This window comes from Coregonus clupeaformis, chromosome 31, assembly GCF_020615455.1.
Source record: "Coregonus clupeaformis isolate EN_2021a chromosome 31, ASM2061545v1, whole genome shotgun sequence".
In the NCBI taxonomy this organism is placed as follows: Eukaryota; Metazoa; Chordata; class Actinopteri; order Salmoniformes; family Salmonidae; genus Coregonus; species Coregonus clupeaformis.
In genome coordinates, this window is record NC_059222.1 from 26,239,629 (window position 1) to 26,254,650 (window position 15,022).

The following is a 15,022-nucleotide window of genomic DNA, read 5'->3' on the forward strand; positions in this document are numbered from 1 at the left end:
TCGTTAAGGACTGGGGAGTGGAGCTAAGCACAGGCAAAATCCTAGAGGAAAATCTTGTTCAGTCTGCTTTCCACCAGACACTGGGAGATGTGTCAACAGGACAATAACCTAAAACACAAGGCCAAATCTACACTGGAGTTTCTTACCAAGAAGACAGTAAGTGTTCCTGAATGGCCGAGTTACAGTTTTGACTTAAATCTACTTGAAAATCTATGGCAAGACCTGAAAATGGTTTAGCAATGATCAACAACCAATTTGACAGAGCTTGAAGAATTTTGAAAAGAATAATGGGCAAATGTTGCACAATCCAAGTGTGGAACACTCTTAGACTTACCTGGAAAGACTCACTGCTGTAATCGCTGCCAAAAGTGTTTCTACAAAGTATTGACTTAGGGGTGTGCGTTTTTATGTAAATTAGTTATTTTTGTTTCAATACATTTGCAAAAATTTCTAAAAACATGTTTTCACTTCGTCATTATGGTGTATTGTGTGAGAAAAACATATATTTAATCAATTTTGAATTCAGGCTGTACCACAACAAAATGTGGAATAAGTCAAGGGGTATGAATACCTTCTGAAGGCACTGTATGTATGAAAATACCCTCAAATAAAAGGTGACATTCTGTACTGTTGCCTCACATAAATCATTTGATCTCAAATCCAAAATGCTGGAGTATAGAGCCAAATTAAACATTTTAGCTTCACTGTCCAAATAAATACGTAGGAGAGTGTACCATCCCTGCTGATGTTTTATAGGGAGGGACACTTGCAGAAATGGGAATATTTGAGATTTTAAATAGTGTCAGATTTTGTTTCCTTTGGAATGCTCTTGTTCACTGTGTTTGACCATTTATACGTTGCGTGGAACCCTGTACTTTATTGATTCCATAGAGGACGGCTTCCCTGGACCTTTCCCCCCACCAAGCTGTAAGAGCCCTGGTTCACTGGCCTCTGGTTTCCTGGCCTCCTCCCCCGTCCTCTCAGGCAGCACCAAGGCCCAGCCAGGGTAAGACACAAAACCTGACCCCAGACCTGTTCCTAAGGGGAAACACTACCTTTCTATCACTTTATCGTTGATAATTCATCCGTAAACCTAGTGTCAAATACTTACATGGAAACCTACTCTTACAGTAAACCTTGTACCAAACACCTTATTTAATCATCTTTATCTACAATATAAAATACACACAAGAAAATCATTTTTAAATCTAGTGTTTTTAACTATAACAGTCACCAATCCCACTCCTCTTGTCCCTGTGCAGTGTGTGGAGCAGCAAGAGCTGGCATGGCCTAGGGAAGAGCTACTTCAAGGGCTTCCAGAACCTCATGAGCTCTGACAGCACCATGAGCTTCATCGAGTTCGTCGAGCTCTTCAAGTCTTTCAGGTGCTCCATCCAACTTCCAACCTCCTCTCTTTATAGGATACAGTAACTATAGTCTATATAGGAACAGTAACTATACGAGTCTAAGGTAGTGATTAAATTCAATACGCCTCTGTTATTCACTCCTACTGGGAATGCAGAAAGAATTCTCAATGCACAAGAGCACAATTATGTGCTGTGTATATCTTCCCCACCCTATACAACACATAGGCCTGCTACTTTCATAATACGTACAGGATATAGAAATTGTATTCCATTCAAACATTCAGAAGAAGCTTTGACATATCCAACCAAACTTTCCCAAGGTTATTTTGTCAAAGACACACTGGGTTTTTCTGAGATATCTTTCAACTGAAAACAAAGACTAAGGCTACTACACGCCGAAACATGTAATAATTACAAACCCATACCATTGTCCACTTCCATTGTCCTCCAAGAGTGGCTAAATATTTCCCTCTTGTCAGTTGAATGTAAAAGCCCCTGGTCTTGTTTTGATGTGCAGCATTCGGAGCCGTAAAGACCTGAAGGAGCTGTTTGACACCTACGCCGTTCCTTGTAGTAGCTCCGGCCCAGAGTCTGCCCCCCTCTACACCAACCTGAGGATCGACGACAAGACACGGGACTGCAGCCTGACCTAGGTATGTCTCTCAAATTGTTTTACTGTAACCCTATGTGTTTGTCTGTGACTGTGTGTATGGTTTGTATTTGGTACTGTTCGGTCATTGTTTAAAAGTAAAAATATATATATAATAATTGCAAAAATATAAGCTCAGAACGTATATACAGTACCAGTCAAAAGTTTGGACACACCTACTCATTCAAGGGTTTTTCTTTATTTTTTACTATTTTCTACATTGTAGACTAATAGTGAAGACATCAAAATTATGAAATAACACATATGGAATCATGTAGTAACCAAAAAAGTGTTAAACAAATCAAATAGCCACCCTTTGCCTTGATGACAGCTTTGTACACTCTTGGCATTCTCTCAACCAGCTTCACCTGGAATGCTTTTCCAACAGTCTTGAAGAAGTTCCCACATATGTTGGCTGCTTTTCCTTCACTCTGCGGTCCGACTCCTCCCAAACCATCTCAATTGGGTTGAGGTCGGGGGATTGTGGAGGCCAGATCATCTGATGCAGCACTCCATCACTCTCCTTCTTGGTAAAATAGCCCTTACACAGGGTCATTGTCCTGTTGAAAAACAAATGATAGTCCCACTAAGCCCAAAACCAGATGGGATGGCGTATCGCTGCAGAATGCTGTGGTAGCCATGCTGGTTAAGTGTGCCTTGAATTCTAAATAAATCACTGACAGGGTCACCAGCAAAGCACCCCCACACCATAACACCACCTTCTTCATGCTTTATAGTGGGAACTACACATGCGGAGATCATCCGTTCATCCACACCGCATCTCACAAAGACAAGGCGGTTGGAACCAAAAATCACCAATTTCGACTCAAGACCAAAGGACAGATTTCCACCGGTCTAATGTCCATTGCTTGTGTTTCTTGGCCCAAGCAGGTCTCTTCTTATTATTGTTGTCCTTTAGTAGTGGTTTCTTTGCAGCAATTCGACCATGAAGGCCTGGTTCACACAGTCCCCTCTGAACAGTTGATGTTGAGATGTGTCTGTGACTTGAACTCTGTGAAGCATTTATTTGGGCTGCAATTTCTGAGGCTGGTAGAGTGGCTTGCAAAAGTATTCACCCCCCTTGGCATTTTTCCTATTTTGTTGCCTTACAACCTGGAATTAAAATTGATTTTTGGGGGGTTTGTATCATTTGATTTACAAAACATGCCTACCACTTTGAAGATGCAAAATATGTTTTATTGTGAAACAAACAACAAATAAGACAAAAATACAGAACTTGAGCATACATAACTATTCACCCCCCCCCAAAGTCAATACTTTGTAGAGCCACCTTTTGCAGCAATTACAGCTGCAAATCTCTTGGGGTATGTCTCTATAAGCTTGGCACATCTAGCCACTGGGATTTTTGCCCATTCTTCAAGGCAAAACTGCTCCAGCTCCTTCAAGTTGGATGGGTTCCGCTGGTGTGCAGCAATCTTTAAGTCATACCACAGATTCTCAATTGGATTGAGGTCTGGGCTTTGACTAGGCCATTCCAAGACATTTAAATGTTTCCCACTATAGTGTTGCTTTAGCAGTATGCTTAGGGTCATTGTTCTGCTGAAAGGTGAACCTCCGTCCCAGTCTCAAATCTCTGGAAGACTGAAACAGGTTTCCTTCAATCATTTCCCTGTATTTAGCACCATCCATCATTCCTTCAATTCTGACCAGTTTCCCAGTCCCTGCTGATGAAAAACATGGTGTTCTCGGGGTGATGAGAGGTGTTGGGTTTGCGCCAGACATAGCGTTTTCCTTTGATGGCCAAAAAGCTCAATTTTAGTCTCATCTGACCAGAGTACCTTCTTCCATAAGTTTGAGGAGTCTCCCACATGCCTTTTGGTGAACACCAAACGTGTTTTCTTATTTTTGTCTTTAAGCAATGGCTTTTTTCTGGCCACTCTTCCATAAAGCCCAGCTCTGTGGAGTGTACGGCTTAAAGTGGTCCTATGGACAGATACTCAAATCTCAGCTGTGGAGCTTTGCAGCTCCTTCAGGGTTATCTTTGATCTCTTTGTTGACTCTCTGATTAATGCCCTCCTTGCCTGGTCCGTGAGTTTAGGTGGGCGGCCCTCTCTTGGCAGGTTTGTTGTGGTGCCATATTCTTTCAATTTTTTAATAATAGATTTAATGGTGCTCTGTGGGATGTTCAAAGTTTCAGATATTTTTTTGATCTGTACTTCTCCACAACTTTGTCCCTGACCTGTTTGGAGAGCTCCTTGGTCTTCATGGTGCCGCTTGCTTAGTGGTGTTGCAGACTCTGAGGCCTTTCAGAACAGGTGTATATATACTGACATCATGTGACAGATCATGTGACACTTAAATAAAGTCCACCTGTGTGCAATTTAACTAATTAGGTGACTTCTGAAGGTAATTGGTTGCACCAGATCTTATTTAGGGGCTTCATAGCAAATGGGGTGAATACATATGCACGCACCACTTTTCCGTAATTTATTTTTTTGAATTTTTTGAAACTGATTTGGACTATTTTGTGTATGTCCATTACATGATATCCAAATAAAAATCAATTTAAATTAAAGGTTGTAATGCAACAAAATAGGAAAAACGCCAAGGGGGATGAATACTTTTGCAAGGCACTGTATCTCTAATGAACTTATCCCTCTGCAGCAGAGGTAACTCTGGGTCTTCCATTCCTGTGGTGGTCCTCATGAGAGCCAGTTTATCATAGCGCTTGATGATTTTTGCGACTGCGCTTCCTTGAAATGTTCCATATTGACTGACCTTTATGTCTTAAAGTAATGATGGACTGTCGTTTCTCTTTGCTTATTTGAGCTGTTCTTGCCATAATATGGACTTGGTCTTTTACCAAATAGTGCTATCTTCTGTATACCCCTCCCTACCTTGTCACAAAACAGCTGATTGGCTCAAATAAATTCCACAAATTAACTTTTAAGAAGGCACACCTGTTAATTGAAATGCATTCCAGATGACTACCTCATGAAGCTGGTTGTGAGAATGCCAAGAGTGTGCAAAGCTGTCAAAGCTGTCATCAAGGCAACGGGTGGCTATTTGAAGAATCTAACACATTTTTGGTTACTACATGATTCTATATGTGTTATTTCATAGTTTTGATGTCTTCACTATTATTCTACAATGTAAAAATAAAGAAAAACCCTTGAATGTGTAGGGCGTGTTCAAACTTTTGATTGTTAGTGTATATATTTTTATATACATGAGAGAACTGGATTGGGCTTCTTGTTGAAGGTAAAGTCTTTCAGTGCTCAATCTCTGTCTAATCATGGTGAATGGGGCCCGATGGAGCTCCTTGATTGGTTCATAAGGACTCTAACAGTGGAATTACAGTCATTCATATCAACACCCTGCTATCTGTATAGTGTAGGGCTGTCCCTGACCAAAAAAATTGTGGTCGACGAGAGTCGTCTGTTCAATCGATTGGTCGAAATTTTCTAAAGTGTATTTTTCCATTTATAGACACATCGTATATGTTTTAATTAAATCAACTATATGCGGTGAGCTTGTCTGATGCTTTAAGCACACTGTTTGATGAAATAATTAAGAGACACAAATGCCTAGAGGGAATCCGACAGCAATAGATTTGATTGTGCCGGGTTCAGACTTGCTGCGCTGTGTTAAAGAAAAAATGACAGCGAGTGACTGTGTGACTAGCATCCGTTCTCTCTCTCCTCCCTGCTGAGGAGGGAGAGAGAGAGACACCACATAACATCAACAGTGTTTATTGCGCTGTCTGTGTTGCTGAAGCTGCAACATAATTACAGCCATTTCTGACTGAAAAGTTCTGTTACCGAAATCCCTCATTTGTTTTGGAAAAACATTCCCTATTCCCTCAACCCTTGCTCTCTTTACGTGACACATAATATAATAATAATAATATGCCATTTAGCAGACGCTTTTATCCAAAGCAACTTAGTCATGTGTGCAGACATTTTTACGTATGGGTGGTCCCGGGGATCGAACCCACTACCATGGCGTTACAAGCGCCATGCTCTACCAATTGAGCTACAGAGGACCACACATTTATTTAGTGTTTACATTGTTCCAAACGGTATCGCATGCAGGTCCTGACCTACAGCATATCATAATCACATCAATAAATTGTTTATAACAAACTCCGAACACCATAACACATGTGACAGCAAAATGGATGCAGAGGACGTGGAAAATAAACTTGAAATGGGGGAATGTTTACTGGTTGCTCAGGAGGTAAAGGGGAAGTCAGATGTGTGGAATAAACTTGATTAGTTGTGGAAAATACTGGAGATCAAGAAAAAGAAGGTAAGGAGCAAGCGCTGCGTGCATATTATGTGTGCCAAACAGGCACTGTTAGAATACTATAAAAATGTCTCTGACCGTTTGGAACCGTGTAAACAACACTAAATAAATTATAAGCGTACCAGAGTCTGTAACGTTTTTTTTTTTTTTTGTAAATCTTTTATTACAGCAAAGACTAAAACCAGTCGCATTAATTCGTGAGTGCAATTTCCAAAATGGAACGCTTTATTTAATGTTTACGCACATTTTTCAAGGGTTGCTTTATTTTATTTAAAAACTAAAATGCATTTCAAATCGTGAATGACTCATATGCTGTGTGATGACATGAACAAATGAATGATGGATTGATACAGTACTGTAGCTTGTATAAGTATTGAAATATAGGCCTGAGTAAGTATTAAGACTAAACAGGATGCAGTCTTAGGCCTACAGCTCAAAAGTGTTTATAAGGCTGCTATACTAAGCCTACTAATGATAATGACATTACTTATAGTAATAATAACAATAAGGAGATCAAGAAAAAAGGAGGGTTGTTATTATTATTATTATTAAAAATATATATTTTCTGACAATTTGGAACTACACTAAATAAATTATCAATAATACCAGAGGCTGTTCTAACAAAAATAATTGTCAAGCCTTTATTACAGCATAGCAAAAACAGCCGAATTTATGAAATTGTTTGTCCGACATGTTGTGGTTGGTGCTCACGGAGGCTTGGCACTCACAGACTCAGGAGGCTATTAAACAAACACTAAAATAGGCAACAGAAGCAGGATCTGTCTTATTTTTGTAGATACACTATATATACAAAAGTATGAGGACACGCATTCAAATGAGTGGTTTCGGATATTTCACCCACACCCATTGCTGACAGGTGTATAAAATCGAGCACACAGCAATGCAATCTCCAAAGAGGTCATAGGATGCCACCTTTCCAACAAGTCAGTTCGTCAAATTTCTGCCCTACTAGAGCTGCCCCGGTCAACTGTAAGTGCTGTTATTGTGAAGTGGAAACGTCTAGGAGCAACAACGGCCCAGCCGCGAAGTGGTAGGCCACACAAGCTCAAAGAACGGGACCACCGAGTGCTGAAGGGCGTAGCGCGTAAAAATCGTCTGTCCTTGGTTGCAACACTCACTACCGAGTTTCAAATTGCCTCTGGAAGCAACATCAGCACAAGTACTCTTCGTCGGGAGCTTCATGAAATGGGTTTCCATGGCCAAGCAGCTGCACACAAGCCTAAGATTACCATGCGCAATGCCAAGCATCGGCTGGAGTGGTGTAAAGCTTGCCGCCATTGGACTCTGGAGCAGTGGAAACGTGTTCTCTGGAGTGATGAATTGCGCTTCACCATCTCGTAGTCCAACGGACGAATCTGGGTTTGGTGGATGCCAGGAGAACGCTACCTTCCCCAATGCATAGTGCCAACTGTAAAGTTTGGTGGAGGAGGAATAATGTTCTGGGGCTGTTTTTTATGGTTCGGTCTAGGCCCCTTAGTTCCAGTGAAGGGAAGTCTTGACGCTACAGCATACAATGACATTCTAGAGGATTCTGTGCTTCCAACTTTGTGGCAACAGTTTGGGGAAGGCCCTTTCCTGTTTCAGCATGACAATGCCGCCGTGCACAAAGCGAGGTCCATACAGAAATGGTTTGTCGAGATCCGTGTGGAAGAACAACTGGCCTGGACAGAGCCCTGACCTCAACCCCATCGAACACCTTTGGGAGGAATTGAAACGCTGACTGCGAGCCAGGCCTAATCTCCCAACATCAGTGCCCGACCTCACTAATGCTCTTGTAGCTGAATGGAAGCAAGTCCCCGCAGCAATGTTCCAACATCTAGTGGAAAGCCTTCCCAGAAGAGTGGAGGCTGTTATAGCAGCAAATGGGGGACCAACTCCATATTAATGCCTATGATTTTGGAATGAGATGTTTGACGAGCAGGTGTCCACATACTTCTGGTCATGTAGTGTATATATGGATGATTTATAAAACCAGGACATATGGCTCGGGACTCTATGTTGGAGGTAGATAAATTTAAAATGATCGTGACACACATTTAAGTTAGGCTACTTTTCTTAGACAATTAAGGCAAAGGCTGTTTTCTCATCTCCTAACTCCGCTGCTGCCTCCACCGCATTGTTCTCAACACCAATATGCGGGTTAAGTTTGCTATTATGCACATGGCAACAAGGTCTAGGAAAAGGCACCAATTCAACAGCGCACTGATGTGTTTCAGAACCGCAGACAGCGACCGCTATCCAACGCGGGAGAAATCGCAACTGTTATAAAATAATAAAATTTTTTATCAGTGTTGCACCATTGTTCCTACTTAATATAAACCATATACAATTTCAGTAGCACATGTCTTAGTGATGGAATGTGCCATCCCCACGGCCTCCACAAAGGATTAGTCCACTCAGACTCGAATCAGACAGGTGTCTTGTACACCATGATTATATTTGTTTATGTGCTACTGCTTGATTAAATAAATCTTGGTCGACCAACAGCCTATCGAACAAACAATCGACCAGTCGACTAAATGGGGTCAGCCCTAGCATAATGTTAAATATGAGATGTTACATGCAGATCTAGATTAGTAAGCCCAACTGTGGTGTAGGAGTATTGGACGTTAATATCTTAGTTAGAGAATTACTTCTTAAGATGCCATTTTCCTGTCCTCCTCCACAGACTTGCTGACCCGTAATGGTTCGGACCTGGGCCTCTTCATCCAAACACGCCAGCAGATGTCTGAAAACCAGAAGCAGATCTCGGACGCCATTGCGGCAGCCAGCATCGTGACCAATGGGACGGGCGTGGAGAACGCCTCTCTAGGGGTGCTTGGGCTGGCCATCCCACAGCTCAACAATTTCCTGGTCAACTGCCAGCGGGAACACCTGACCTACGACGAAATCCTCAGCATCATCCAGGTGGGTCTCATGACTGGTACAGCAGGCTAAACTTAGATGTCTCTTACAGTCTGAAAACATCTGACATAATTTGATTTCGGAATGTAATGTCCCTTCAACTTGGCAGATGTGTAACTCGATGCATTGTGATGTTATAAACAGATATAGCTCATTAATCTATACAGTCCAAATAATGATGATGCACGCGTCTTTGAAAATATATATAATAATTTATCGAACCTACAAGCAATACAAGACTATTATTATGGTGGGAGATTATAATACGGTTTTAAATACCTTCGTGAAACGTAAAGGAAATCACACTACAAACTATCACCCTCATGCACTTAAGGAAATCACAAATGTCATGGAGGCTTAAATATCCTGACCTAGTGATATACAGTTGAAGTCGGAAGTTTACATACACTTATGTTGGAGTCATTAAAACTTGTTTTTCAACCACTTCACACATTTCTTGTTAATAAACTATAGTTTTGGCAAGTCGGTTAGGACATCTACTTTGTGCATGACACAAGTCATTTTTCCAATAATTGTTTACAGACAGATTATTTCACTTATAATTCACTGTATCACAATTCCAGTGGGTCAGAAGTTTACATACACTAAGTTGACTGTGCCTTTTAAACAGCTTGGAAAATTCTATAAAATGATGTCATGGCTTTAGAAGCTTCTGATAGGCTAATTGACATAATTTGAGTCAATTCGAGATGTACCTGTGGATGTATTTCAAGGCCTACCTTCAAATTCAGTGCCTCTTTGCTTGACATCTGGGAAAATCAAAAGAAATCAGCCAAGACCTCAGAAAAAAAATTGTAGACCTCCACAAGTCTGGTTCATCCTTGGGAGCAATTTCCAAACGCCTGAAGGTACCACGTTCATCTGTACAAACAATAATATGCAAGTATAAACACCATGGGACCACGCAGCCATCAGACTGCTCAGAAAGGAGACGTGTTCTGTCTCCTAGAGATGAACATACTTTGGTGCGAAAAGTGCAAATCAATCCCAGAACAACCGCAAAGGACCTTGTGAAGATGCTGGAGGAAACAGGTACAAAAGTATCTATATCCACAGTAAAACGAGTCCTATATCGACATAACCTGAAAGACCACTCAGCAAGGAAGAAGCCACTTCTCCAAAACCGCCATAAAAAAGCCAGACTACGGTTTGCAACTGCACATGGGGACAAAGATCGTACTTTTTGGAGAAATGTCCTCTGGTCTGATGAAACAAAAATAGAACTGTTTGACCCATGATGACCATCGTTATGTTTGGAGGAAAAAGGGGGTGCTTGCAAGCCGAAGAACACCATCCCAACCGTGAAGCACGGGGGTGGCAGCATCGTGCTGTGGGGGTGCTTTGCTGCAGGAGGGACTGGTGGACTTCACAAAATAGATGGCATCATCAGGAAGGAAAATGATGTGGATATATTGAAGCAACATCTCAAGACATCAGTCAGGAAGTTAAAGCTTGGTCGCAAATGGGTCTTCCAAATGGACAATGACCCCAAGCATACTTCCAAAGGTGTGGCAAAATGGCTTAAGGACAACAAAGTCAAGGTATTGGAGTGGCCATCACAAAGCCCTGACCTCAATCCTATACAAAATCTGTGGGCAGAACTGAAAAAGCATGTGCGAACAAGGAGGCCTGCAAACCTGACTCAGTTACATCAGCTCTGTCAGGAGGAATGGGCCAAAATTCATCCAACTTATTGTGGGAAGCTTGTGGAAGGCTACCCAAAACATTTCACCCAAGTTAAACAATTTGGATGGATTTCATGTAATGGACATACACAAAATAGTCCAAATTGGTGAGGTGGAATGAAAAAAATAACTTGTTTCAAAAAAATATACAAAAATAAATTACGGAAAAGTGGTGCGTGCATATGTATTCACCCCCTTTGCTATGAAGCCCCTAAATAAGATCTGGTGCAACCAATTACCTTCAGAAGTCACATAATTAGGTAAATAAAGTCCACCTGTGTGCAATCTAAGTGTCACATGATCTGTCACATGATCTCAGTATATATACACCTGTTTTGAAAGGCCCCAGAGTCTGCAACACCACTAAGCAAGGGGCACCACCAAGCAAGCGGCACCATGAAGACCAAGGAGCTCTCCAAACAGGTCAGGGACAAAGTTGTGGAGAAGTACAGATCAGGGTTGGGTTATAAAAAAATATCAAACTTTGACAAACTTTGAACATCCCACAGAGCACCATTAAATCCATTATAAAAAAATGGAAAGAATATGGCACCACAACAAACCTGCCAAGAGAGGGCCGCCCACCAAAACTCACGGACCAGGCAAGGAGGGCATTAATCAGAGAGGCAACAAAGAGATCAAAGATAACCCTGAAGGAGCTGCAAAACTCCAAAGCGGAGATTGGAGTATCTGTCCATAGGACCTCTTTAAGCCGTACACTCCACAGAGCTGGGCTTTACGTAAGAGTGGCCAGAAAAAAACCATTGCTTAAAGAAAAGAATAAGCAAACACGTTTGGTGTTTGCCATAAGGTATGTGGTAGACTCCTCAAACATATGGAAGAAGGTACTCTGGTCCTCTGTAGCTCAGCTGGTAGAGCACGGCGCTTGTAACGCCAAGGTAGTGGGTTCGATCCCCGGGACCACCCATACACCAAAAAAAATTTATGCACGCATGACTGTAAGTTGCTTTGGATAAAAGCGTCTGCTAAATGGCATATTATTATTATTATTATTATTATTATTACTAAAATTGAGCTTTTTGGCCATCAAGCAGGACAATGACACTAAGCATACTGCTAAAGCAACACTTGAGTGGTTTAAGGGGAAACATTTAAATGTCTTGGAATGGCCTAGTCAAAGCCCAGACCTCAATCCAATTGAGAATCTGTGGTATGACTTAAAGATTGCTGTACACCAGCGGAACCCATCCAACTTGAAGGAGCTGGAGCAGTTTTGCCTTGAAGAATGGGCAAAACTCCCAGTGGCTAGATGTGTCAAGCTCATAGAGACATACACCAAGAGACTTGCAGTTGTAATTGCTGCAAAAGGTGGCTCTACAAAGTATTGACTCTACAAAGTATTGAGACTGGGGGGTGAACAGTTATGCACGCTCAAGTTTTCTGTATTTTTTTATTTATTTTTTGTTTGTTTCACAATATGGTAGGCATGTTGTGTAAATCAAATTACACAAACCCCCCCCAAAATAAATTTTAATTCCAGGTTGTAAGGCAACAAAATAGGAAAAATGCCAAGGGGGGTGAATACTTTCGCAAGCCACTGTATACTGTACAGAACACATAGACATGATAGAAGTAAGACCTGGAGTATTATATTCCTGTGATATATTGTTAAATTGTTTTCCTTTGTCTCCCTCAGAAATTTGAGCCTTGTGTAAGCATACGTCAGATGGGTTGGATGTCCTTTGAAGGTTTTGCCAGGTACCTTAATTTCCCATGAAAAATGACATTAATTAACTCAAGAAATTTGTCTAAGTAATATTGAAATGACATTCATCACCAGTTTAATTAAAGTGACCTTTTCCTCAAATCCTCCCTAGGTTTTTGATGGACAAAGAGAACTTTGCGTCTAAGAACGAGGAGTCTCAGGTGAATACGGAGGAGCTCCAGTACCCCATGTCTTACTACTACATAGAGTCCTCTCACAACACGTACCTCACTGGACACCAGCTCAAAGGAGAGTCCTCTGTGGAGCTTTACAGCCAGGTGAGATCACCATTATCATCCTTTAGATAATTGACGCAAGTGTATGTATTTTCTTCCGGAAATTGACCTTTTCTAGTTTAGTTTTGGAGGGGATTTCTAAGCATCGGATCAGTTTGTCAACTTCAGTTTACCATAAGCAGGGCCAGGAGTTTTTCCAGACAGTGACCTGACCAGGAAAAACTCTGGGCTCCTACTGTACTATAAGATTAATTCTGTTTTGGTGTCTGTCTTATTATTATGCGTTGTTATGTTGTCTAGGTGCTGCTGCAGGGCTGCAGGAGTGTGGAGCTGGACTGTTGGGATGGAGACGACGGATCACCCATTATTTACCACGGATACACCCTGACCACCAAGATCCCCTTCAAGGTTAGTCTATAACCCTGCCACAACCTTGTCAGAACCCTGCCACAACCCTGTCACGCCCCTGCCACAACCCTGTCACGCCCCTGCCACAACCCTGTCACGCTGCCGCTATTGACCTTATGTCACTGTTTGGCCAAGATCCAGTACAATAATGGCATACCTCTTTTATAGCTTGAGTAATACTGCTTGGATGCTGGAATCTTAAGGTTGTATTATTGAATAAATAAGACTATAGTCATGTATGTTATGCCTCATGTACTGTAACCCATGTTCTTCTAGGATGTGGTGGAGGCGGTCAATCGCACTGCTTTTGTCAACTCAGACATGCCGGTCATCCTGTCCATTGAGAACCACTGCTCTCTGCCCCAGCAACGCAAAATGGCTGAAATCTTCAAGGTATCTCCTTCTGGCTCCAATGGACATTATCTGTACGGATTCTAGCTGACATGTCATGTGTTTTATCCCTAAGAACCTTGTTACTACATTTCCTTCCTCCTTTGGAGATCACTCTGATAGTGCTTTGATGAAACACCTTTGATTTTAGCGTGTCTGTGAGGATTCCTTTGATCAGCACACTTAATCTGTTTATTTGTCTTTGAAGGCAGTGTTCGGAGACAAGCTGGTGACCAAATTCCTGTTCAAAAGTGATTTCTCTGATGACCCACTGCTCCCCTCCCCCATGCAACTGAAGGGAAAGATCCTCCTCAAGAACAAGAAGCTGAAAGCACACCAGGCTCCTGTTGACATTCTCAAACAGAAGGTGAGACTGTAGGCTCGGCCCTAACTTATGTGCTCTCCGTCACCTCTGGGTCTGCATGGCAAATGGCCCAGGAACACAAGGAAAATACTCAAGAGGCAGCCAGGCCTTCCCCCGTCAAGAGGCCAAAATGCATCTCTCTCACACAGTATCCAGCGGACTGACTATTGAAATTAGTGTTAGTAACCAGGTGTCCATCCAATCTTTTTAATGCCAGTAAAGTACGTCGGATAAAACATTTCACAACAGGGCTGATGGAAACAGCAAATGTGTTAGAAAACTTTCCAAATGCAGACAAAACAAAATACACTAGACAAGGTGGGATCTTTTTGTGTCTGTATAGTTAATTATGCGAGAAATGGCGGTGGAAATGCCTTTATGTGCAAATATTGATATAATAACCATCTTATCGAAGTAAACTTGGAATCACGCAATGATATGTTGTGTGGTCCTCCCACTACGACTCGGGAAAGAATGCTGTTTATTATGCTACAGATTAAATAAGTTACGATGAACTTCACAGGTTGGTGAAAGTGCACAGTGATGAGCTTGATTCTCCTTTCTATTAAATATCAAGGGTTTTATTCTGGTGACATGATGATCGATGCTTGGCTGCTGTTTGACAAATAAAAATGATTTTGTCCATAATAATCTAATGTAGGCTATATGGTTGGCTGGAGCGCACGTGCCAAGACCAGAGTGGGGACATTCGCTATATAACATTTTTATTGACAAAACCGTTAGTAGAGTTGAAAATGCGATGGAAACACATTTAACTTGTATTTTTATGTGCACTACGTCATCACGCACAGCCTTTTATCCGCAATAAGTCAATTGGATGCAAACACATCTCTGGTGGGAAAATGTGCAGATTTTTTAATGTTCGTATGCAAAACTGTCACCAATTGGATGGAAACCTGGTGGGGGTTATGGTATGGGCAGGCTTAAGCTATGGACAACGAACACAATTGCATTTTATCGA

General features: G+C 41.7%; 1 protein-coding gene across 1 annotated transcript in view; it reads left to right on the forward strand.

Moving 5' to 3' along the window:
• Positions 1-15,022, forward strand: part of LOC121547314 (1-phosphatidylinositol 4,5-bisphosphate phosphodiesterase epsilon-1-like) — a 129,184-nt gene that overhangs the window by 87,805 nt on the left and 26,357 nt on the right. Inside the window, 10 exon segments of the mRNA XM_041858510.2 lie at positions 892-1,006; positions 1,263-1,385; positions 1,885-1,991; positions 1,994-2,020; positions 8,975-9,213; positions 12,574-12,635; positions 12,755-12,920; positions 13,179-13,286; positions 13,563-13,679; positions 13,885-14,043. Of these exon segments, the coding sequence (XP_041714444.2) occupies positions 892-1,006; positions 1,263-1,385; positions 1,885-1,991; positions 1,994-2,020; positions 8,975-9,213; positions 12,574-12,635; positions 12,755-12,920; positions 13,179-13,286; positions 13,563-13,679; positions 13,885-14,043 (1,223 nt within the window).